At 41.4% G+C, this 25,627-nt stretch overlaps 1 protein-coding gene and 1 pseudogene across 10 annotated transcripts; both read left to right on the top strand.

Moving 5' to 3' along the window:
* Window positions 1-98: 98 nt before the first annotated feature.
* LOC135335830 (uncharacterized) lies at window positions 99-18,620 on the top strand. 10 transcript variants are annotated; one of them, XM_064531403.1, is made up of 33 exons: window positions 99-231; window positions 567-693; window positions 862-1,163; window positions 1,668-1,769; window positions 2,331-2,579; window positions 2,763-2,864; window positions 2,986-3,195; window positions 3,349-3,453; window positions 3,824-3,925; window positions 3,975-4,079; window positions 8,939-9,040; window positions 9,215-9,319; window positions 9,382-9,483; window positions 9,532-9,636; window positions 9,788-9,892; window positions 9,955-10,056; window positions 10,105-10,209; window positions 10,361-10,465; window positions 10,528-10,629; window positions 10,678-10,782; window positions 10,934-11,038; window positions 11,101-11,202; window positions 11,251-11,355; window positions 12,130-14,357; window positions 14,448-14,516; window positions 14,793-14,823; window positions 14,918-15,007; window positions 15,060-15,164; window positions 15,673-15,767; window positions 15,990-16,322; window positions 17,689-17,863; window positions 17,949-18,281; window positions 18,410-18,620. In XM_064531403.1, coding segments are annotated over exons 2-33 (6,093 nt in total). In that variant the 5' UTR covers window positions 99-231; window positions 567-688; the 3' UTR covers window positions 18,412-18,620. The 10 variants fall into 10 exon arrangements, with proteins under 10 accessions (XP_064387473.1, XP_064387474.1, XP_064387476.1 ...); XM_064531404.1 differs by having other exon boundaries at window positions 2,763-2,855; XM_064531406.1 differs by lacking the exon at window positions 3,824-3,925 and having other exon boundaries at window positions 3,349-3,418; window positions 4,045-4,079.
* Window positions 18,621-20,724: 2,104 nt separating this feature from the next.
* LOC135335722 (uncharacterized) lies at window positions 20,725-22,167 on the top strand (annotated as a pseudogene).
* The last annotated feature ends 3,460 nt before the right edge of the window (window positions 22,168-25,627 follow it).

A 25,627-nucleotide genomic window follows, 5' to 3' on the forward strand; every position in this document is an offset into this window, starting at 1 on the left:
GCATGCGCGTAGATGCTGGGCAGTACATAATGCCATAGATGCAGTCAGTACTGTATCATCTATGATAATGCAGTAGGCGGGGCAAGCGGAGTACATCGATTAACCTTGTTTAACTACCTTAAACATCAGGTACTGACGTGACCATGTTTGGTAGTGTGCATAATGATTGTCTCTGAGTGAGTTCAGAGCTGTAGTGTTGAGTAGTTGGTGAGAAGCTATACTAAGAATAAGGTAAGAGAAATTGTATAAAGCTTAAAAGCTAAAATTCAAAATTCAATACTGCATATCATTATAATACTGCGTGTGTTAGTTGGAACCTCGATTATCCGTGGATCAATGGCTTAGATTAAGTGGGTCTGGATAATCAGTCTACTGTATAATTAGTTCTTATTGCACATGCATAACCTGTCACTTGTGACACGCTACATTACTACTATCCTTTTTGAGACTGAGCCGTCACCATTATGCATGAGGTGATCATCATTGGCACTTGGTATGAATTTGCTCACCAATCCTCTCCCTTGAGTCAACACACACTATGTGAATCTATTGTGTATTAATTGCAGAAGTTGAGAGTTGTTACTATCACTAAAGCTGTGGCTGCTATACTGATGATATTGATCGTATATGCAAGCCTTGAGTAAGCTAGTGAGGTTACAGAGACATTGGAAGCAAGTCACTGTCTGAAATGAGGTTAGTGCATGACACCACTGTTGTTTCACTGTTTATGTCAGCTATTAATTATCAGTTGGCATGGTTACAGACACTTCACGGCTATTGTGTTTTACCGCAACAATATCACATGCACAACCCAAACACTAACTAATCAATGATGGCTGCACTTATTTTATCTCCCTATAGTGACAACCTTGCTAAACAACTCTACCTGGCTAGTCGTGATGGTTGTGACCAAGAAGTGCTTGAGCTGCTACAGAGAGGAGCTCCACCTGACAGCATTGACTGCTACACTAGATGGCAGGGTGGATACATTCCACTACACAAGGCATGTGCTTACAACCGTCTCCGCATTGCAGAATTACTCATCAAGTTTGGAGCCATTGTAACTGCTGCAGATAATGGTGGTTGGACCCCCTTACACTCGGCATGTTACAACAACAGTAAGGACACTGCTAAGCTGTTACTGGAGCACCACTGTCCCACAGGTGAGCCTGGGTGTTAGTCCAGCTGTGTCAGTATGTGTCTGTCATTTTGTCCAGGTGTGTGGCAGTGACCGCTATTGTACTTAGCAAAGCTTCACAGTAGGTACATTTAAGAAAAGTCATTTAATAATTAATACATGGTGGCCTTTAATATGTACAAACACTTTTTAGCATGTTTCATGGTGGTCTGGTAGGTACAGGGTTATCCCATTATAGAAATACAAGTACAGACCTGAATCAGATTGTAAATTTACAATTTTATACTGTTGATGACGTGTACGTACTACTATATATCTATTACATGCAAGCCATAATTATTGTATAGACATTGGAGAATTTATAATTCCTTGTATACATTTAACTATACAAAGCATCCAAAATGTTATGTCATTGGTTTGACAATTCATATTATTGTTTGTATGTTGTGTCAATGTCTGGGTGAGTGCTAGCACCCAATAAACCACATGTACTGTCAGTCCATGTGATCCTGTTCAACCAACCATGTAGATATCAAGAACAGTGGTGGACAGACTGCTGCTCATTGGGCCAGATTGAAGGGGTACCGTGCCTTAGCTGACTATGTGGAGGAGTTCCAGCCTGGACCTAGAGGTGAGTTGGTCATCAGCTGTTGTACACAGTAGTCAGTAGGTATCTAGTGAGTTGCATGCAGTTAGTGATCAAGGTGTTGGGAGCGTATATGTAAATAGTTGTTGAGTTCGTGCACCGAGCAGCGTGCGGCAGTTCAAGATTAGATTAATAACATTCAACCATAGATCAACTGGCAGTATATGCACAAAACATATATAGATGGTAAATACTAAGACAACAAAGACAGTGGAGCAGAGGCTCCCATACACAAAGGGCGCCGCTAGGAGCAGGCCGCCGGGCTAGAGCACAAAGCAATAAAATAGACCTAGTATACAAAAGAAGTGTTAACAAACTCATGCGCATGTACAATTAAACAGTAAACATTACAAAACAGGAAATATTAAAAACAGGAAATGACTAAGTGAATAACTAGCTAGCAAATTAAAGTCATTACAATAGTGTAATATGATTGGTGACAATGCCTCAGGGACTTATTTGTATGCCTTGCTCAGTACACTCTACTGCATGAGTCCCTTTGGCTTCTAAATCTCATTGATACCTCCTTTTCTAACTATTATGTAGATCCTCTGCCCTCGTACCCAACACTGGAACAGCTGAGTCAGCTGGAATGTGACCAATGGCTTCAACTTGGTGTTCGCTTGGGATTGAGCAATGACCAACTGGAAACCATAAAGGAGAGCCAACACCCCACAGCAGCAACTCTCCAGGCAGCCAAAATCAAGAATATTGACATGCAGTGGAAGGATATTGTGGAAGCTCTAGTGAGCGTTGGAGAGTACAAGTTGGCAGAGAGTGTGTGCACTCAGCAAGGTCAGTAAATTACTGCTCCTATTAAATTACTAGCATTGGTAACATTGTTTGGGAAACTACTCCGTACTACAAGCTTGTGTATAGAGTCTTTTCTTTCCCTTTTGCTATCCGTCTGTATTAACCTGTACAATGCAAATAAACTTAACAATTGCATCCCGTCTTAATTAATTATGCTAACTGCAGGGGAAGGTGAGAGTACTCTGTCAGTGAGTGCATTCTATGGCTGGCTGGACTGGGTCAAGCGTCTTGTGGAAACTGTGGGCCTCAATCCAAAAGGTGAAAATGGTACCTCAAGAAAAAGCATATTCTGGGCCAAACTAATGTTGAGTAATAAGGTCATGCAGTCACTCACACTATTATGATTATCATTGTATATCAATATAAAGTACAATTCTATGGTTTGCAGGTACAGTCAACAAGGCTGGTGACACTCCACTCTCTCTGGCCTGTGCTAATGGCCACTTGGACACTGTCAAGTATCTTGTGAACGAGCATCATTGTGATCCGGGTACAGTCAACAAGGCTGGTGACACCCCACTCTCTCTGGCCTGTGCTAATGCAGGCCACTTGGACACTGTCAAGTACCTTGTGAACGAGCATCATTGTGATCCTAGAAGTAAGTTATCATTGTACGTACGTACATGTGTATCACACCAACTATAGCTTCATGCATGAATGTGGAATGTTGTGGTATACCAATACTAAAATTATATTATCACTATAAATAGAATACAAACGCAAACCAATGCATGCATGTGTGCATGCACAGGTACAGTCAACAAGGCTGGTGACACTCCACTCTCTCTGGCCTACAAAGGTGGACACTGGGAAGTGGTCAAGTATCTCGCCATCACTCATCACTGTGACACAACAAGTAATTCCGATATTTTTTTCGCAGTTGTGAATGACCTATTGGTTTTTTATTGTAATTATAATAATTATGCTCTTTATGGATTCTACAGAATCTTGCAATAGTAAATTATTTTACAATCATGCTGCATGGCAATAGTGCGATATGCTGGCAAGGTAAAATAATTAACTCTGCTGCTCACTGACTCATATTCGAGCTATTGCCAACATCATCATAATGATCATGCTTTACCATCAAATTCCATAAATCATGGCACATTTATTGAGCCAGCTATATTTATTGTGGATTATGATGTCGCTCAACAGCATCGAATATCAGTGTGACCTAAACTATGTGCGTACTGCAAACTGACATAATTTACTTGTATCCACAGTTGCAGTGAATAAGGCTGGAGACACTCCTCTCTCCATTGAGTGTTCCCGTGGTTACCTGGAGATGGTCAAGGCTATCATCAACAAGCATGTTGATCCAAATAGTAAGTGTTTATCAGTGCTGTTACGTTGTTGATGGGTAGTCTTCCACAGAGCCATTCAACAAGGCTGGTGACACCCCACTCTCTCTGGCCTACAAATGTGGACACTGGGAAGTGGTCAGGTATCTCGCCATCACTCATCACTGTGATACAACAAGTAAATCCAATATATTTTTAGCTGTTCTGAATGACCTGTTAGTTTTTTATTGTAATTATATGCTCTTTATGGATTCTACAGAATTGTGCAATACTAAAATAATAGTAAATTGATTTACTATTATCAGTTGGCAGTTTTTAATTTTACAATCATGCTGCATGGCATGCATTAGTGCGATATGCTGGCAAGCTAAAACAATAATTTCGCCAATCACCAAATGAGTATCAAAAATTTGCTGGCATACATTTTCTTGTGTAGTGATTCACAGTCAACAAACGACACCTTTCTACAATTTTGGTTCCCTTTACGTACCTTACTACTATAGCAAGTTGTTTCCAATTTGATGTGTCTGTTACTTCATCAGCTTGCACACCAACAAATATGGTCCTATCACTAGCACGCATCTCAGTAGCAATTCATTAAGTAGGTACTCCCCAATACAAGAGAGTAGTTCATTTTGTGATGTTATAGACATGTATATATGCATGTGGCTCGTTTTGAGCATGAGGTGATTCAAGAACTCTATAATTGCCTTGATTCCAGCCTTTAGTAGCAACAGTTGCGTCATCCCGGTGTCCTCTGAGTGGCAATTCCCTGCCTCCCTTCCTTCGAATTGCATGCACAGAATTCTAAACATGAAATAACACTTGTCAGAACTGTTTGATTACTGTTTGGCACATTCAGAAGATAGATTCGCTTTTGTACTCCCATATAGGTATCAATAAAACCTTTCATCTTACATTCAGATTGCATATGATACTTCAATAAAGAATGGTTGGTTAATACTCATGCGTCTTTTTCCAGTTACTTAATGCTTAGCCCCACAAGTACTCTCAGTCCGAGTATTCTCAGGGATACTCTCAGGGTTACTCTCACTCTCAGGCTTTGACTTTTTAACAAAGCCCATAGCTGAGCAATGAAGCTTGTCTTTTGGCCATAGTTCCGAGGGAAGTGAGGCTATAATCTGGCTAGGTTCAATCGAGATCAACGGTGGTAGTGGTGGTGGTGGTTGTGGTCGATTAAAACTAGCTCCAGTTGCTCTCCAGTCAAGCGGTTTCGCTCTAAACTCAGCACAGGTACTCTACATCAACACAAGACTCTCTGAACGACTTCTCATCCCACAGTGAAGCTCTGCACGGCCGTTAGTGAACTCACTTCAACTATGGTTCTTACTGTGACGATCCGCCACAAAAACGATCATTACACAAACATCTCCAGCTAGATCTAACTACTTCTCTATCTTAGTGCTTCTCACAAGTGTACATCAACACAAGACTCTGTGGCCCACTTCGAATCTCACAAAGAGGTTCTACACTGTCTTTATTGAATACACAAACCTAGCTTTCTTACGTGCTGGTCATTACATTTCATAAATGACGTTCCAGGCCAAATTGCTTTTTTTTTTGCTGACTCAGCAGTAGAACATGACTGGATCTAGGCAGATCTAGCTAGTATGGGTATTATATGCTGATAGGGTTAGGTCCAGTAACCATCATAGACACCAAACACAACTAGCTGTCAACAGATTCACCGACAGAAACCGTGCAGAAATATTGTCTCATGAATCAGTCGCCCTCTACAACATAAACTCGTGATTAGGCCGCCCAACTTTTAGAGGGTGGCTAAAATAGAAACTAGCAGAAGTACAGTAGACGCTACTGCTGAGTCAGCAAAAACAAAAAGCAATTTGGCCTGGAATGTTATTAAAAGGTCATAATTAGTGAAAGTTCAAGTGATGTCCGACCTCCTCTGAAGCCAAAGGAGGTACGACACGGTCACATGACCAGCCAAAAGTATAAACTCATTAATTTGTGCATGAATATCATTCAAGACTGTGTACTTTGATAGTGGATTTGGTTTGGCGTGTATCTTTCAAGAAATACACTTGACGTTTCTAAGATCAGGATGGTTGATTGCTGGGCTTACAACCAGTTTCAACCACCACTTAGATTTTGAGATATTATTGTTTTTAGTGTAATTCTGTTTTAGAGTGTTTAATAAGTATTCTGTGCCTGCATTCAGGATAGTCTCACTGCCAACATCTGAGCCTTGGTTTTTACAACAAATCTAATCTCTACTTGTAAAGCTCTAGCTACTAGCCAGCAACAAATTCACTGAGTTTTATGCTCTAAACCTGTCTCTTTGTGGCGCTTACTTGCCACCAGTTAGATGTCGTCATTGGAATGCATTTTAACGACTTCTTTGTCTTTCTTGCCTTCAATCAAGAAATAGCAGCCACGTGAGCTTAACCGCATGTCGTACCTCCTCTGGTCATAAGCCAAGTAAAATTTAATGGACTTTGCGAGGATTCACCACAGAGGAGGAATGCCAGTGTCAAAAGGTCACTAATTAAAACACCACGTGGCCCTATATTTTACATGTAAAACTGAGTTTACTCTCGCGCCCCTGAGTTTATACATCATCAATAGCTTGATCCTCTTTATAATCACAACAGAAATTGGTTGAGCTATTGCGCCCCAGAGGAATCAGCTTGAGAGAGGAGATCCAGGATTTAATTGCAACCTTTGACCTTTTGCATTCTTTAAAACCACAAGATATGGAAATTAGCCTTCTGTGGCTAGGGTATAAATTTTGATGTACTGTCTTGCTGCACTGGATAGATCTAGGTATAGTAAGCTTTCCAAGCAGGCAAATAAAGAACAGAAGCGCTAAGCTGCTATATGCAGCAAAGGTCAAGAACCCAGAACAAGAATGTTTAATCCTTCATTAAACGTGACCCTATTGACCCTGGCGTTCCTCCTCTGGATTCACCATAGATAGAAGAGGGATTGGTAACGGAAGTACCCTCGTGTAACATCCGCTTTAGCCGCGGTTTAACCGAGGCTGTGTCAGCAAGCTAAAGCTGTAGATGGGCGTGGTCCGGCTAGGCCAAGCTGATGGCCTATTTCTACACACAGTGAATTATATACCACAAGCTCAGTCTGTGCAACTCACTCATATTTAAAGGTCTATACCTATTTTAGCAGTTATAACCAGCATGCTTACACGTTTTAGCAATACAAGACTATAAATAGCAGCTGTTCGCCTAAAACTTTACTGGAATGTCCATTTTTACTGGGTGTGGTCAGTCATTAGCAAGTACAACACGTGGCTCACAGACTGGGCGTGTTATAAATTGCTGAAAAAGATTATGTCTCAAGAAAACACAACTTTCTTATTTTGAGCGAGTTACCCGGTAAAATAGCCTCGTTTATAGGGCGTAACGCGGATAGTTTTCGAGGGTTTACTGCAGATTCAATGTAAAATGATCATGTGAACTGCTTCCGTTACCAATCCCTCTTACTCTTCTATCTATGATTGCACCATGTGTACCCCAAGTTAAGTTTTTAAGTTATGTGTTAGTAAAGAATCCAGGTTCCATGCACATGCGTAGTGGTAGACTAGAGCCTCACCTACTTCGATTCCTTGTAACTAGAGAGCCCTACCCACTTCCTTGCAAGCTATTAGACTCCACTCCGTGGCACTGACGCAGCACAGTTAGCCAAGTTGTTCTACAGTGACCATAGTCTTGCGAGCAGCCGTCGAAAGGGGAAGTCCTTCCCCCTTCGACAGCTGCTCGCGAGACTACAGTGACCACTGATTGTCTAACTTAAGAAAGGGGAGCACATGTCCCTTGTGCCCTGCACTGGATCCACCACTGGTCAGCTAGTCAATAAGGCTGGTGACATTCCACTCTCTCTGGCTTACAAAGGTAGACAGACACTGGGAAGTGTATCTGTATCTTGCCATCACTCATCACTGTGATACAACAAGTAAATCCCATCTTTTTTAATTTGGTCTTTATGGATTCTATGGAACTGCATATAATTTGAATTTACTATTATTGGCAGTTTTTAATTTTATGATCATGCTGCACAGCATTATTGATCTCATGCGATATACTGGGACTGAGTATCAAGCTTAAAACATTGGGGACTTTTTATTTTGGCGACCCTATGATTCACCAATCACCAAATTAACGTCAGCCTATAATTAGCTTGGTGCTGTGTATGAAATATCGGGAGCATAGTAGGTCTATATCTCATAGGTGCCAACTGTCCCAGAACTCCCGGGACAGTCCCGGATTTGGAGGACCTGTCCTGTGTCCCGTCTGGAAATTGCTATTTACCTGAAGTGTCCCGGATTTTCAAGGTTGCTGCTGTTGAACTGGGAGAATACAGTCCAAAGAAGCTCAAAAATACTGAAGCTATAGTTTGAAAGTTTAAATCATGAGCAGAATTCAGTTTCTTGCACTATGCTGCTGTCCATATATATCTATCGCTACGATCAAAACAAAAGAGGGGTGGGGCTGCTGCACTGTTTGCAGTTTTTGTGGGTGGGGCTCTCCAGGATGATCATACTGAGCATGCGCAGAAAGCAACTAAATCTCCTCAAGTGTCTCCTAATTTTTTGTCCAGGAAATTTTTCTTTGGAGGTTGGCACCATCTAATAGTGAGGATGGGATAGATTGAGGATTGAGGATTAAGGAGAAAGTGCTAATTTCTGGATCTCAGACGACAAATAAGCTATAATTATAATTATCAGGCCAGCTAACAGAGGCAAATCATTATACTCCTGTTTAGTTTCAGATTTCAGATTAATCGAGTGCTTGATTTTAAACAGAATGTTTGTCGTGTGGCACTGGTAAATACAACTCCGCTGCTCACTGACTCGTATTCGAGCTATTGCCAACATCATCATAATGATCATGCTTTACCATCAAATTCCATAAATCATGGCACATTTCTTGAGCCAGCTATATTTATTGTGGATTATGATGTCACTCAACAGCATCGAATATCAGTGTGACCTAAACTATGTGCGTACTGCAAACTGACATAATTTACTTGTATCCACAGTTGCAGTAAATAAGGCTGGAGACACTCCTCTCTCCCTTGCGTGTTCACGTGGTAACCTGAAGATGGTCAAGGCTCTCATCAACAAGCATGTTGATCCAAATAGTAAGTGTTTATCAGTGCTGTTATGTTGTTGTAATGTAAGTTATCTGTGTATTACACCAAGTATATAATTTGTAGTTGTTGCATACATGTGGCAATCTTGAGTGTTGGGGCATACCTAGTGCTCGCCACTATACAAATGCACTATAACGAACCAATGCATGTGGTCTTCCACAGAGCCAGTCAACAAGGCTGGTGACACTCCACTCTCTCTGGCCTACCAAAACAGACACTTGGAGACTATCAAATATCTTGCTCAAGAACATCAGTGTGACCCAAAATGTGCGTGTGCTGCAAAGTAAACAGTTAATTTTCTAGTGTCCACAATTTGCTTGTATCCACAGTTGCAGTGAATGAGGCTGGAGACACTCCTCTCTCCCTTGAGTGTTACCGTGGTAACCTGGAGATGGTCAAGGCTCTCATCAACAAGCATGTTGATCCAAATAGTAAGTGTTTATCAGTGCTGTTATGTTGTTGATGGTGGTCTTCCACAGAGCTAGTCAACAAGGCTGGTGACACTCCACTCTCTCTGGCCTGTGCTAATGGCCACTTGGACACAGTCAAATATCTTGTGAACGAACATCATTGTGATCCTAGAAGTAAGTTATCATTGTACATGCATGTGTATTACACCAAGTATATAATTTGTAGTTGTTGCATACATGTGGCAATCTTGAGTGTTGGGGCATACCTAGTGCTCGCCACTATACAAATGCACTGTAACGAACCAATGCATGTGGTCTTCCACAGAGCCAGTCAACAAGGCTGGTGACACTCCACTCTCTCTGGCCTACCAAAACAGACACTTGGAGACTATCAAATATCTTGCTCAAGAACATCAGTGTGACCCAAAATGTGCGTGTGCTGCAAAGTAAACAGTTAATTTTCTAGTGTCCACAATTTGCTTGTATCCACAGTTGCAGTGAATGAGGCTGGAGACACTCCTCTCTCCCTTGAGTGTTACCGTGGTAACCTGGAGATGGTCAAGGCTCTCATCAACAAGCATGTTGATCCAAATAGTAAGTGTTTATCAGTGCTGTTATGTTGTTGATGGTGGTCTTCCACAGAGCTAGTCAACAAGGCTGGTGACACTCCACTCTCTCTGGCCTGTGCTAATGGCCACTTGGACACAGTCAAATATCTTGTGAACGAACATCATTGTGATCCTAGAAGTAAGTTATCATTGTACATGCATGTGTATTACACCAAGTATATAATTTGTAGTTGTTGCATACATGTGGCAATCTTGAGTGTTGGGGCATACCTAGTGCTCGCCACTATACAAATGCACTATAATGAACCAATGCATGTGGTCTTCCACAGAGCCAGTCAACAAGGCTGGTGACACTCCACTCTCTCTGGCCTACCAAAACAGACACTTGGAGACTATCAAATATCTTGCTCAAGAACATCAGTGTGACCCAAAATGTGCGTGTGCTGCAAAGTAAACAGTTAATTTTCTAGTGTCCACAATTTGCTTGTATCCACAGTTGCAGTGAATGAGGCTGGAGACACTCCTCTCTCCCTTGAGTGTTACCGTGGTAACCTGGAGATGGTCAAGGCTCTCATCAACAAGCATGTTGATCCAAATAGTAAGTGTTTATCAGTGCTGTTATGTTGTTGATGGTGGTCTTCCACAGAGCTAGTCAACAAGGCTGGTGACACTCCACTCTCTCTGGCCTGTGCTAATGGCCACTTGGACACAGTCAAATATCTTGTGAACGAACATCATTGTGATCCTAGAAGTAAGTTATCATTGTACATGCATGTGTATTACACCAAGTATATAATTTGTAGTTGTTGCATACATGTGGCAATCTTGAGTGTTGGGGCATACCTAGTGCTCGCCACTATACAAATGCACTATAATGAACCAATGCATGTGGTCTTCCACAGAGCCAGTCAACAAGGCTGGTGACACTCCACTCGCTCTGGCCTACCAAAACAGACACTTGGAGACTATCAAATATCTTGCTCAAGAACATCAGTGTGACCCAAAATGTGCGTGTGCTGCAAAGTAAACTGTTAACTTTCTAGTGTCCACAATTTGCTTGTATCCACAGTTGCAGTGAATAAGGCTGGAGATACTCCTCTCTCCCTCGAGTGTTCCCATGGTAACCTGGATATAGTCAAGGCTCTCATCAACAAGCATGTTGATCCAAATAGTAAGTGTTTATCAGTGCTGTTATGTTGTTGATGGTGGTCTTCCACAGAGCCAGTCAACAAGGCTGGTGACACTCCACTCTCTCTGGCCTACAAAGGTGGACACTGGGAAGTTGTCAAGTATCTTGCCATCACTCATCACTGTGATGCAACAAGTAAATCTGTTTTCAGTGTTCAGGTTTTAGCCTATTGCATGGTTTACTGTACTGTATTAGTATGTTACTGATGCTCTTCGTGGGTTCTGTACAATTGCATAGCCTCCTGTGTACAGTATAGTGCTAATTATAGGACCCCTCTTGGATTGTAGCCAAGCAAGACACGTATATACTAGTAGAGTTATTTAATGGTGACATAATTTGTGACTCGTGTCATGTGACCGCAATACTATGAAAAAACCTCTCCCTAGCAACATCATGAGGTCAGAATTCACAAGGGTAGCGCCTTGAGCTACTCTTTCACATAATTATATTACTATACCGTCTCCCTTTCTGTTAGCTTGTTTTCTTGGAACAAATGAAACATCTTGAAATCTATGCATGATGGAATGTTTTTCTTCTACTAATGAAATCAATTAGTGGTGACGTAAGTGCGGTATAAATAATTGACAAATTGTTGTACGTAGCCAAGAATCCAAGAGAACATGACTAGAAGCCTATAGAAACTCTTACTTGCACTTCATTGATCCTTGAGCAGCTGTAGCAGTCTACACAGTAGTACAGACGAGGAATAATGAGAATTATCATTTCTTTGTAGTTTGCATTCATAAATGGAAGTCATGTTGAGTTAGCTGCAACCAATACCGTAGATACAGAGTCTGTTGCGATAGGGTTGGGTGGTATATATATGTATAGTATTATTATGGATTGACAAGTTTGCTATGGGTATATTTTTATATGCACCGACATTTTAACAAAACTTTTGTGTTTTAGGTGTCCTCTTGCTAGCAGTAAAGCATAATCAGAATGCAATAGTTGAGATTCTATTGGTAGAAAGCCATAGCGATCCGAATGTAACCGACAAAGAAGGCAAGACACCTCTCAATTTGTCCAACGACCCTGAGATCATAAAGCTCCTCTTGAAACATGGAGCCAAGGCTGCCAATGTCTACAAGAAACACAGCAAGCTCATCAGAAAGCTCTCCTCCGAGCGACCCCCCCACCTTCCTCTGTCTGTGCTCATTATTGGTGATGGTGGCGTGGGGAAGAGCACTCTGTTGAAGTCCATTCTGAGCTCAAAAGGGTTTTGGTCTCTATTCCAGAAGGCAAGACCAGTCGATGACGTCGATGCGAGGACAGTGGGGATAATACCGTACGAAATATACACCAAAGAGTTTGGGAGAATCATCTACTTTGATTTTGCGGGCCAGAAAGAGTTTTACACGAGCCACTGTGCCATTCTGGAGAATGCTGTTCAAACCTCACCACCCATCATTATCCTCTGTGCTAAGCTTGTAGAAAGTGAGCAGGCGATTATTGATTCCATGTATCGTTGGTTGACCCTCGTCCAAAACCAGTGCACCAATCTGAAAGGCAAAGCACACGTGATAGTAGTTGGTAGCCATGCCGACCAGGTGAAGAAAATGGGAGAAGATCCACAAGCCAAAGAGAGCATCTTTGCCCCCATTATCAAGCAATTCCCAAAGTTTGAGATCACAGAGTTCATTCCAATAGATTGCCGCTTTGCTGATTCGAGTGATATGAATATCGTGAGAAAGCGGATTCAGAAAAGCTCTGCTATTCTCCGCTCTCCAGAAACCATCAGCCTGAATGCTCACACCTTTTACATCTACCTTGCTGAGAACTTTAAACATAAACTTGCTGTTTCATTGAAGGTTGTTCAACAACGAATACACAGCGATCTAGACCAAACACATGAGTCAGAGAAAATGGCAGACATCCTTTCCTTTATTCCGACCACCCTCAACCATCTAGTTGATATCTGTACCCAGTTAAGCAAGGTGGGGCTTCTGCTATTTCTTTACAACAAATCCTCATATGAAAATTCCTTTCTGATCTGTGACTCTAAAAAATTACTCTCTGATGTCACTGGGACAGTATTTGCTCCTGAGCACTTTCGTCAGCACTGCAAACTCGCCTCAAGCACTGGAGTGGTGCCTTTGTCCAAGTTTGAAGAAGCTTTCAGTAACTACGACACTGAAATGCTGATTGCTTTCATGACACATTTAGAGCTGTGCTTTGAGATCAAAGACAAGCAAGTTCTAGAGTACATTCAGAAGATGGAGCCAGACCTAGACGACACTCGCTACCTCTTCTTTCCCGGGCTCATCAGGATAGAAACTCCCGAGCGTGTATGGGAGGAAGACCCTTCCATGAGCTACCACTTTGGATGGATACTCGAAACCTCTCAGAACACACATTTTTACGATCCTCGCTGCCTTCAAGTCCTCATTCTTAGAATAGTGTTCACGTTTGGCCTTGCCCCTGCTAGCAAAGTACTGCATGATATCCCTTCCCTGCAGAAATTCTGCTCTGTGTGGAAGAGTGGGATCTGCTGGTGCAACGATGATGGGATTATCACACACCTCGAGCTTTGTAACAATAAATCTTTCACTATTAAAATACGATCTGAAGTTCTTACACCCGAGAGCCTTGCCCATCGCTCCAAGGTAGTCAGTAAGGTTCTCGAAACAGTGAAAGATGTTTGTCCCAATATTGTGGTTGTGGAATCACTGATCAATCCACAGGAAGTTGTCAGTCATCCTCTAAAACCTTCCTCAGAGCTCACTCTGTTTAGTGTTAGAGATCTTGCTGCAGCTGTCATCTCTCAAAAAGAAGCTGTGAAATCCGTTCATCGCCCTCTCTCACTGAAACGCCTTCTCCAGTTTGAGCCGTACGCTGGTTTGGACCTCAACACTCTACAGTGTATTCACAGTGACAAGAATGTCATGAAAGATGAGAAAATTTCGAACACATTCATTTATCATTTCACTAGTCAAATTTCCGATCCAAACAGTATTCTCATGTATAGACAAATGTTGAGCCAATCTCAAGCTTCTAATGTCAACATTCAGTCGGTCCGTCCCAAACAGGAGGTGGTCCAGGCCCTTGAGACATGGAGGAGTGAGACTGAGGGAACTTACAGCTGTCTGAGGGAGACTCTCAACAAGTACAGCGTCTTCGCTGGGAGAAACCCTCTGGTGAGTGGAATTCATTTTCCCTAGCTAAATAAAATTCTAAGCTAATTTTGCTTCCGTGTACTAGTCCCTCTTCCCCTCATGCACATACAGGACCTAGCTGGTGTGGCTCATGATGATATTGATCCCTCTGTGTTTAGTATCAGTGGAGATGAGCTAACGGTGAGTATATAGTTGTACGTTACAAAATTAAGCTGTCTCTTTATAGGCTCTAAGAACCATCTATAATTGTATAAAACTATAGCTAGTCTGAAATGTTGACTGCTTTGAGTGAAAGAAAAGCTTTTTAACATGCAAGTACCTATTCTATTATACATGCACCAATCACAGTAGAAGTGTCCAATTAAGAAACTATCGTGTTCATTCTAGTACAGTGTAGCTTACATTCAAGAGGATCACTAAAGTGTGAAATAATAAATACTGTATTACTCTTCACAGGATCACCAGATACCCTCTACCCCTACCTTAGGTATGACTTCAGAACTCAATAGTTACTATCAGTATGTATGACTATTATAATAGCATACTTACATGTAGTGTGTATATCAATCTTTTGTTCTCAGCGTCAGGTGAACTCTCCATTGATATGAATCAGAAGTCAACGATTAGAGAACACAATGATACTGTCTCTGTTGTGAAGACGCCATCATCAGGTTGGGTTGTTTCAACAACTGTAACACTGTTGTTCACTGATCACTCTTATAGATGAGGGGTCCCTGTCATCAGAAAGACTCCAACACTCAGCAGCTCTGGTCCAGAGACTAGGAGCTACATCAGCTGGTACTGGGGACAGTCAACTCCATAGAAGAGGTAAATTCACTGATGATCAGATAAAGTAACGTACGAATGTACCATAGCAGGTTATTTTCAATGGTGAACATTTTTATAGATTTTGTATTGTTAGAGCATCACACGAAAATTAAAACTACGAAATTATTTTACCCAGAATACGTTCAACATAATTATATTTTATTGGGCATTTCATACGAAAATTTGCACCAACTGTTATAAATAATAATGGTATATGTACAATTATTGTGCCTTCTTTGTTGCCTTGAAACCATTTGTTGCATGACTCAAGCTAGTGAGCGTATTCACACTCCTGTCGGTCTGAAAGTGAATGTTAGAAGTTTTGGGTGGTAGGTGGAATTCTGCTACCAGAGGAGAGTATGCCATATATAGAACTGACCACAGTGCTAGTATGTCATAATTATATTGGTTTTTGAAAAGCATTTCCTCATATTATTGGCACTTCATTTTCTTTGCTCTCAGAGATCAAAATGGTTTCAATTGTTCACACCATTAATTACTTACTTAGGTTCTAGTGATTTGTCTGCTCTAAGGAACATTGTAGACACTGCAATCACTGGACAACTGGAGTACCAAATGAAGTATGGAGATGCTCACATACAGGTAGGTATCATAGCTATAATTATATACTTCAATGTCTGCTAAAACTGCATGTCCGTATATATGAGTTTGCTAAGTCTAAAGGGTCCAAATCATTAATTGCCAACATGGCACAAATTTGGTGAATGTCTGCCCTTGTACCCTAGTCCACTTAAATGTTGTTGGTTTGCCAGGATCGGGCTGTCTATTAGTGGGTCTAGTTACTATGGTTTCCGCCATGTGCAGGATCCAGGGACTACCAGCGTCTATGAGTTGATGGTCAAGCATGGAGTCACTGACGAGCAGTTGGATAGAGAGATTGAACAAGGCGATCTTGCTCCAGTAGCTATGCACTTTGATAATGTGGAGCTCTACCTCAACCCACTGAAGTTGAATGGAAATGAACAAGCTGATGTGTGGCGAGAGACTTATTTAAGTAGAAGCAATCAAGTAGCAGTGATCACCTGTTTGTCAATCTGGAGGGGTCACGAACCCAGCGAAGCAACCTTCAGAGCACTGATTAGGATCTTATTGGATCTGAGGAAGGAAGAGCTAGCTACCAGGATTTGTCAGTACTTGGTAAATTGTTATGTCAGATTATTGCACAGTTTTATATAATTATGGGCCGCTGCATGTACATGAAGTATACTTATATCCCGTTGCTACGTTGTTGCCAAGTGCAATATGAAGCATAATGCACTGCTGAAAGTCATATTGCACTGACCGCAAAGTCATATTGCACTGACCACAAAACGCCCCTCTGGCAATTAGACAGACAATTAAATTAATACGCATGAGAAATAACAAGTATCAAAGTATGTCCAGCCATGCAGGAATGAATGTTCAGCACTGCTGGAGTTTCTTCTTGCAACCATGCAGGTTTTAAAATTGTCCAAGATTCATTTTGTGGAAGATTCTGTGTTCCTAGATCGACCTAGTCCTTGACCTCGTGATGCGCATATGCATGTCAATTCTGCTTCACCGTAGCACTAGAAGTGGCTCTTTTTGCTGAGCTGTTTTGCAGCAGTGTAGAAGCGAGCTTTCTTGGCTTGGTTATGAGGCCGAGCGTAGACCAGCAGCTAATACATGTATTCACTGAGTAGTGGGGTGGGGCTATTTTGTAGATTTCAGTTGAAACTCCAACAATTTTGTGTCAAGCCATTCGTCGGTCATGCCAATCTTATACGCTGCAGATACTGGCGTCTAGAAGAGAGAAGAGATGGAGCTGTGTCTAGAGTTGTCTCTGTCTTTTTTTGTGCTGTTTATATTGTGTTACTAGGACAGTATTATGTTGCTATGCCCTCTGGATATAAACTAGTTATAACACGTGCACTCGGGCTGCATGGCATATATTGCACTCAGCCCTCGGGGCTGGCGCCCTCGTGCTTCAGTGCAATATATTCCATACATCCCTTGTGCCCGTGTTATAACTATAACATACTGTACTGTGTTATAGGATGGGATATCGTATATATATAGCAGATAATTTTCGTGGGGCAAAAAATTGGTTTATCTGGAAAACGGTGATTTTAGTGAGCATAGATTTCGTTAACTTCATTGGATGCGTTACGGTAAGCCACGCCTACATTTTCATGAGGAACATTTTTATGTAGGCCAGCTTGCCCGCAAAAATAACGCCACGAAAATTACCCGCTATATACGGCAGTGAGGGTCAACAATAATTATATCTGGACTTTAATTGCATTCCGATTGCATTCTGATTGTCTTATTCTTCCTTTGGTACCTTCAATCCTCTGATATACAGTAAAATCTTCTGGACGCATGTTTTAATTGACCGGACAATCTTCCTCTGGTGTTATACTGCATGTATCGTTAATGTTAACATGCACTCTTCTGCTCATGTAGTGTACGCGCAGCGCAGTCAATGATTGTATAATGCATGCCAGGACTGGAGCACTGCATGAGATTACTTCTCTTCACACAGGCTGATGGTAACGGTCAAGTTTATACTCAAAGAGCTGATAAATCTGCTGATTTAAAACCAGACATCATGTGTGAGGGGTCCCTGTCATCAGAAAGGCTCCAATACTCAGCAGATCTGGTCCAGAGAGTAGGAGCTACAATATCATCATCAACTTGTGAAGTCCATACTAGAAGAGGTATAAATTCACTGCTGATTCATGTATATCTTCACGTAAATTGTTGGGGCCATACATGCACTAATAAATGTTCACTTCTCTATAGGACTATCCGCTAATCGAGTTACACTCCAAGATCTTGTGAGCAGATACAGTCTAACTGACAAGCAGCTCAACAGTGAAATAGGGGACTCCGATATTCCCTACCTGGCCGAACATTTCAATGGTGTAAAGAGTGCAATGGGACTGACTCCTGCACAACAGGCCGATGTGAATAGGTTGTACTGTAATGAAGGAACTCAAGTAGCCATGACTGAATGCTTGATTCTCTGGAAAAGACACGATCCTTTCGCAGCAACTTACAAAGCTCTGCTGGAGTTGTTACTGGGACTGAGGAAAGACGAGATAGCTGATGATATCTGTCAGCACTTATCTCAATGTGAGTACTATCATGTATACATATCATATGTACATGTACGCTTGTTTGTTGGCCGGGTATATACTAATATTGGACAATGCATGCACTTATAATTATTACTGACTGTGTCCATAATTATAATTGTACAGGAGGTGTGAGGGGTGTGGTCACTGGCTCGAACTCATGAACTAATTATATACACAAGCAAACAAATGTATAACTGTATACAGGACAGACATGTAATCGTTTAGATAAGTGTAAAATAAGATGATATTGTTCGTACTATAATTATAGATGCATGCATGTACATGTTTTGTACGGAAACTGCTATAATTATGTTATGTTTATTCTGGAGTATTATTTGACAGGCATATATATATTTTTAAGTAAAACCTCTGCCGTTCACGAAAATATACTCTTGTGCCAAAAATGTTTACAGAAATGCATGCATGGTGCTTAGAAATGGTGGGCGTATTCTTGCGAGGGTATATGGTATAGCCAGCCTATATTGGTCAATTTTGAGTTAATTTTGATAGGGTAATTCTGAGAGCTATTGAGTTTTGAAATTGGACGCTCTGAACACAAACTAACATTAGGTCAGCAGAGGCAATAAAGAAAACAAAGAAGCTTGTGCATTATTACCTGAGACCCGAGAAAATGTGATTTTTCTCGACGATGGCTTAATTATAAACAATAGAAAATTGCAATAATAACGGTAAAGTACTACATCCGTCACTACTCAGACTGTCATTCCATTGGTCGATTTGATTGACCAACCAGATGCTATCATTCCCAATGAGAACTTATAAGTGACAATAATTGCCAATTAGATAGAGGAACAGATGGTGACCATGGCAACATGGACCCTATATAGATGAAACTAACGAAACTAGCTTGTTATTACAACAAACTAATTAAATGTGACGATCATGATGAAGAATATTTGTCAAATTGAGAACTGAGAATTGAGTACATGCATGGCATCTCACGTGAATATTTATAATGCAGCTGCATGGTGTTGGATTGCAGGTGTGTGCCTTGTTGTCATTCTTAGATGTGGGTGGTTGGTTTTAGTGGTTCCTCATTGTAAATATATGGCATCATCCTTTCCTGTGTGGTGTACTGACGTGACCATGTACTAGTAGTGTGTATAGTGACCAACGATGATTTGACCTAGTCTCGCGAGCAGCCGTCGAAGGGGGAAAGACTTCCCCCTTCGACGGCTTTTCGCGAGACTAGATTTGACCAATTATAATTACTGTCAGTCTGAGTGTTGTGTAGATCTATATAGAGTTAGTGAGAAGCTACTTTTATACAAGAATCAGGTAAATTGCTAAGCAAGTACTCAATCAATTATGCATGGTTTTGTTACTGAATAGTATGTCTGGAACTGGATGGCTTAGGTTAGACTGGCAAACTTCCTATCAATCACTCGTCTCAGCTGCAACGAGCATTGCAGCCTATCAGATTGCTCAACGTCATATTAGCCCTGTAATTGTAACCGCACTTACACTTCAGGGGATCCATAGTAACTAAATCTCATAGCAAAATTTAACCACATTATTTATAGTGATATTCATGTTTGGTAGTCATAATTATGATCTATACACTTCCGCTGAGACAAGTGACTAGAGTCGCTCGCTTGTTATACTACATTACATCATCTGTAATTGATCTGATTGGCTAAAAACAGTAGATTACATGGAAGCATAATCTACAAGAAGGTACTTATTCTACAGGAAATGGGCGCATATTCTACAGGAAGTGGACACATATTCTACAGGAAATGGACGCATATTCTACAGGAAGTAACAAATAATTTGCAGGAAGTTCTCAAAAGTTGGAATGAAATTTTTAGTGAAAGTGACAAGATGACAAAAACATTATAAAAAACACAGAATGCAATTGTTTGTTCAGTCAATATCCATTCTTTCCATGTCCACTGTTGCTTTGTATTGCTTTTTCCAGTTGGGCATGGGCAAGGGGGGGCCAGGAAGCATCAAAAACACTTTAGCAGTCGCTTGATACTTTCTATTGGATTCCATGCCGGTCCAGTCTGCTCTATACCCCCCTCCACTCCACCACAGAGCTTCATTGTTCTTCTTGTAGTGTTGCAGTCGGTTCTAGCATAGTTCTAGGTTCTTTTTACTTGTCTGTTCTTTCCAGTATCTTCAAGAAGCGTTTCACAAGCTTTACTAAGTCTTACCGTAGTTTTTCATTGTTTTGAAGCCGTATTCTTGTCTTTTTCTGTCAACTGGTGTCTCTCACAGCTCTCCGGCTCGTCCGGCTCGCACAAATTCAATTTCTGTTGCTACGCACCAAACCTGGCTTTTTATAACCACGCCTCGCGCATGCGCAATGAAGTCCAAGTTAGATAGACCACACCCACTCGTAGAATATGTGTCTTAGTAACCACCTTGGTTACGGTTAGATTCCCTCGGCTTTGCGCCTCGGGCTAACCGCAACCGCGGAGGTTACATAGACACATATTCTACTCTACCTAGGATCACCCATTGGCTCCCCAGGGTACATGGAGTCCTTTGCTGAGTCTAAAGTTGCCAGCTGGTCTGCACTCGTGACTAACCTTGCAGACATTGCCACCACCCAGCCACACGCCGCCTACTCTGCATTAAACCATGGATTATCAAGCAAATGGACCTATATGTGTCGCACAACACCAAGCAGGATCATGAGTCAAAGACTGGCACCGCTGGACGAAGCTCTGCGTAAGAAACTAATTCCTTCCCTCACAGGTACTCCTTCACCAAACGACACTGAATATACACTCTTTGCCCTTCCAGCAAGGGAAGGTGGACTAGGTATCCGTATACCATCCAAACAGGCTACTCATGAATACAATGCCTCCCTATTCGTCACATCTGCCCTCTGTAATCACATCATCAAACAAGACACACACTATGGGCAGGAGATCATCTCGGAGTCACTAATGGCCAAATCTACCGTAGGCCAACAAAACAGAGATAGAACCAAGAACGACATCAACACACTGACGCCACTACTCTCTACCAACATGCAAAGATCTGTCAATCTGTCTAAAGAGAAGGGTGCATCGTCATGGCTAACCACCCTACCGCTCAAAACCCATGGTTTCACCCTCCACAAACAACCTTTAGAGACGCCCTATCTCTGCGTTATGGTTGGACTCCAAACAAGCTACCCTCGAAATGTGCCTGTGGTTCTTCCTTCACAGTAGAACACGCTCTCTCTTGTGCGAAGGGCGGCTTTCCGTCCATTCGGCATAATGAGATCAGAGACTTGACTGCAGATCTTCTTAGTGAGGTCTGCAACAACGTGTGCACAGAACCAGAACTGTTACCGGTTACAGGGGAGTACCTAGCAGGAGCAAGTGCCAATATACAACCGGGTACACGCCTAGACATTGCAGCCAATGGAGTATGGGGTGGCTCCTTTGAAAGAACTTATTTTGATGTCAGGGTATTTAACCCACACGCTGCATCCAACAGACACACCGACCCTCAAACAGTCTACCGCAAGCACGAGCAAATAAAGAAAAAGGCCTATGAACAAAGAATTCTAGACATCGAACAGGCATCCTTTTCCCCATTAGTCCTCTCTGCAACAGGAGGCTTAGCTCGTGAAGCAACCACCTTCTACAAGAGACTCGCTTCGATGTTAGCATCTAAATGGGACCAATCATACAGCAGCACACTATGCTGGCTCCGTTGCCGACTAACCTTTTCCCTCCTTCGCTCATCGATCCAAGCCATCAGAGGGTCCAGATCGTCAAGTGGACACCCCTTTAGATCTGGGGCCATCGACCTGGTGATCTCGGAGACCCACCTCCACCAATAAACTGAACCTTTGTATGTACCCTTAATCCTCTTTATTTTCTGTACCCTCCACCTTTCATTGTGTCTACATAGAAGCCCATTCCCCTGTATACACTACCTTACATGCTATTATTTTACAAAAAAAAAAAAAAAAAAAAAAAATTCTACTCTTAGGTGTAGTCTATCCTATACTTAGGCTAGCCTCGTTCCCAGGCCTTACTTTTTCTTGCTGTTGTCACTGTTCATCCATAAATCATAAGTGCTAGTGAGTCTAGGCAGCAAAGAAAGAAATGGGCGTACAGTTAAGAAAAAGTAAGGCCTGGTTTGGGAAATCGCGTGATCCACAAGGATTTTTATGAACGTGGGCGATATGTAGCCCACAATCGTGACGTAGGTATTCTCCCACGCATTCAGAGTTTTAATAAGACTGTACTGAGCTGAGACAACCACCAAGCTGTGCTGCAAGTCAGATCAGAGAACCAGCGTGGCCAGCTCTGGTGGCAGTAGCTACCTGCTATATGATAATGATGACTAAGCTATTCTTGATCTAACCTGTATAGACTATAGCATGTAGAAAGACACAAGAAAAGGTGATAGTAGTCTCATGCTCATAGAATAGGATAGAATCTGAACACACAATCTAGACTAGTAGATCATCTAGCTAAGCCTAAGGTATAGCTAGCTCTAGTGCTTGCAAACTTCCAGTTCCAAGTCCATGTCCAGCTTGCTGCAGGCAAAGTTTTAATAGATCTCTGTGTGGGCAGTCCAACATCTCTAGCTCAGCATGCCCACGCTCATTTTCACCCTTCTACCACCCTTCTACCCTCACGCGACTTCCCGATACAGGCTCTCCTTTTTCCTAACTTTACGTCTATTTCTTTCTTTATTCCTCCAATTAATACCGTATTTTATCTCATTGAACGATTAATACAGTATTTTATCTTATTGAACGATTGTGATAAAGAACAGAAAAAGGAGAGCCTCCTGTGTAGAGGCTATACTTAGGCCACTAAAAGAGAAAAATACTAAAAGAGAAATACCGGAAGTGAATTTAAATAATGGGCGTGGCCTAGCGGGGTCCAATTTGCTGGCGGGTACCGTGGCCTAGCGGAGTCCAATTTGCTGGCGGGTACAGCATATAATAGATAGAGCTATCTATGCTGCCAGTGACTGGTTTTATTCTGGTTAGACTTCTATTCAAGGAGTTTCTTTCACTTCTAGTCTCACTAGGTACCTGGCAGGCTAGCTTATATACATATACAATCAGATGCTACTCTGTAGCTAATCCTTTCCAGTGCCCAAAGTTTTCTCTGGCATTGTCAGTAAAGTATGGATCAATTATGAGCTAGATCACTAGATGTAGATGTAGCTCAGCTAGGCTGCAAAAAAAATGGGAGTGCATGGTGTCATTGGTTTTTCCATGAGCTTTATTATAATTATATATACTTAATATAGGAATTGTTTATGACATGTATGTGTCTATACATCACTACACTGTTTGAAAGTATACAGAGCTAACGTGCAAAACACCCTCAAGTGTAAATTTCTCTTTTAGTGTGAGGTCTGCAGGTTCACACTAAAAGAGAAATGTATCTGTATACAGATTGTTACTGATGCTGTTGGTCTCTGACCGTCTGTGGTATTTGAAAATGGTGTGGTAACGATGTAGATATGTGTAACACAGTGCCTGAACATGCAAAACACCTCTGGTGTAAAATTTCTCTTTTAGTGTGAGGTCCGCAAGTTCACACTAAAAGAGAAATGTAGCTGTACAAATTATTACTGGTGCTGTTGGTCTCTGACCGTCTGTGGTACTTAAAAATGGTGTGGTAATGATGTAGATATGTGTAACACAGTGCCTCAACATGCAAAACACCTCTGGTGTAAAATTTCTCTTTTAGTGTGAGGTCCGCAAGTTCACACTAAAAGAGAAATGTAGCTGTACAAATTATTACTGGTGCTGTTGGTCTCTGACCGTCTGTGGTACTTAAAAATGGTGTGGTAATGATGTAGATATGTGTAACACAGTGCCTGAACATGCAAAACACCTCTGGTGTAAAATTTCTCTTTTAGTGTGAGGTCCGCAAGTTCACACTAAAAGAGAAATGTAGCTGTACAAATTGTTACTGGTGCTGTTGGTCTCTGACCGTCTGTGGTACTTAAAATGGTGTGGTAATGATGTAGATATGTGTAACACAGTGCCTGAACATGCAAAACACCTCTGGTGTAAAATTTCTCTTTTAGTGTGAGGTCCGCAAGTTCACACTAAAAGAGAAATGTAGCTGTACAAATTGTTACTGGTGCTGTTGGTCTCTGACCGTCTGTGGTACTTAAAATGGTGTGGTAATGATGTAGATATGTGTAACACAGTGCCTGAACATGCAAAACACCTCTGGTGTAAAATTTCTCTTTTAGTGTGAGGTCACTAAAAGAGAAATGTATCTGTACAGATTGTTACTGATGCTGTTGGTCTCTGACAGTCTGTGGTACTTGTGGTATAATGTGTGTAACACAGTGCCTGAACATGCAAAACACCTCTGGTGTAAAATAATCTTTTAGTGTGAGGTCCAGCGGGTTCACACTAAAAGAGAAATTTAGCTTTACAGGTTTTTTACTGCCTTCGTGGTAAAATTAAACTATAATTATAGTTAATGTACAATTATAGACCCATGCATGCTGCATGTCATACTGCTCTGCCAGGTAAAGTTCAATAGACAGTGCTTATACTTCCAGTGTACAAATGTGTTTTGCTAGTATTATAATTATGTAAAGGAGATCAGTATATACTTGTTGTGAGACTGCATGCATGTATATTATTGCATGTTATATTAGTCTTAATAGTGACACTGCATGGAAGTGAAACAAAAGTCTATGATCCTGTGTATATAATTATTGGCTATATAGCCATGCAGGATTTTGTTTGAATTTTATTGAACAATGTTATCCAAAAGGAATTGTATTTATAGGTAGTCACGTACCTATAATCCTATAAATGTACATGCCAATAATTATAGTAAAAGTATAAGAGTATTAAGTTAAAACGTGAGGTTGTGAGCTAGCTGTGTTTCACAATAATTATAATTATGCATGGGAATTAAAACAGCACGTTTAATTTAAAGTTGTATACGATGCACTATATAGAGCATACTGAGAGAGGCAGATTGTGTTCCACATGAAATTTAGGTGTTCTAATAAAAAAGAGTGCCTATATATGCATGAGTTTATTCTAGAATTCTTGCACGGTGTCGCTATGGTTATTGTATCTACCATGCAGTCAGATTGTTTCGTGTTCTTTTTGCTTTTAGGTAAGCCCTGCAGGGTGCTTGCCCTTGTGTCTGATCATCATCATCACTCATACCGTTTCTTGGGCTAACCCGGTATAGAGCGTTTCTTGTTTGTGAGAGTGAGCTTATATAGGGATGCATTAGTCCGCTGACATCAGCAGCAGGTATTTGAACTTCATCCAGGCATCACTCGGAAATGAACCATATATTTCATGGAATATAATTCTCAGCATTCCTTGGAATTTGACAAAGTCCCCTTTTGAAGTAAAAC

The sequence above is a fragment of the Halichondria panicea genome, chromosome 5 (genome assembly GCF_963675165.1).
Source record: "Halichondria panicea chromosome 5, odHalPani1.1, whole genome shotgun sequence".
NCBI lineage: Eukaryota > Metazoa > Porifera > Demospongiae > Suberitida > Halichondriidae > Halichondria > Halichondria panicea.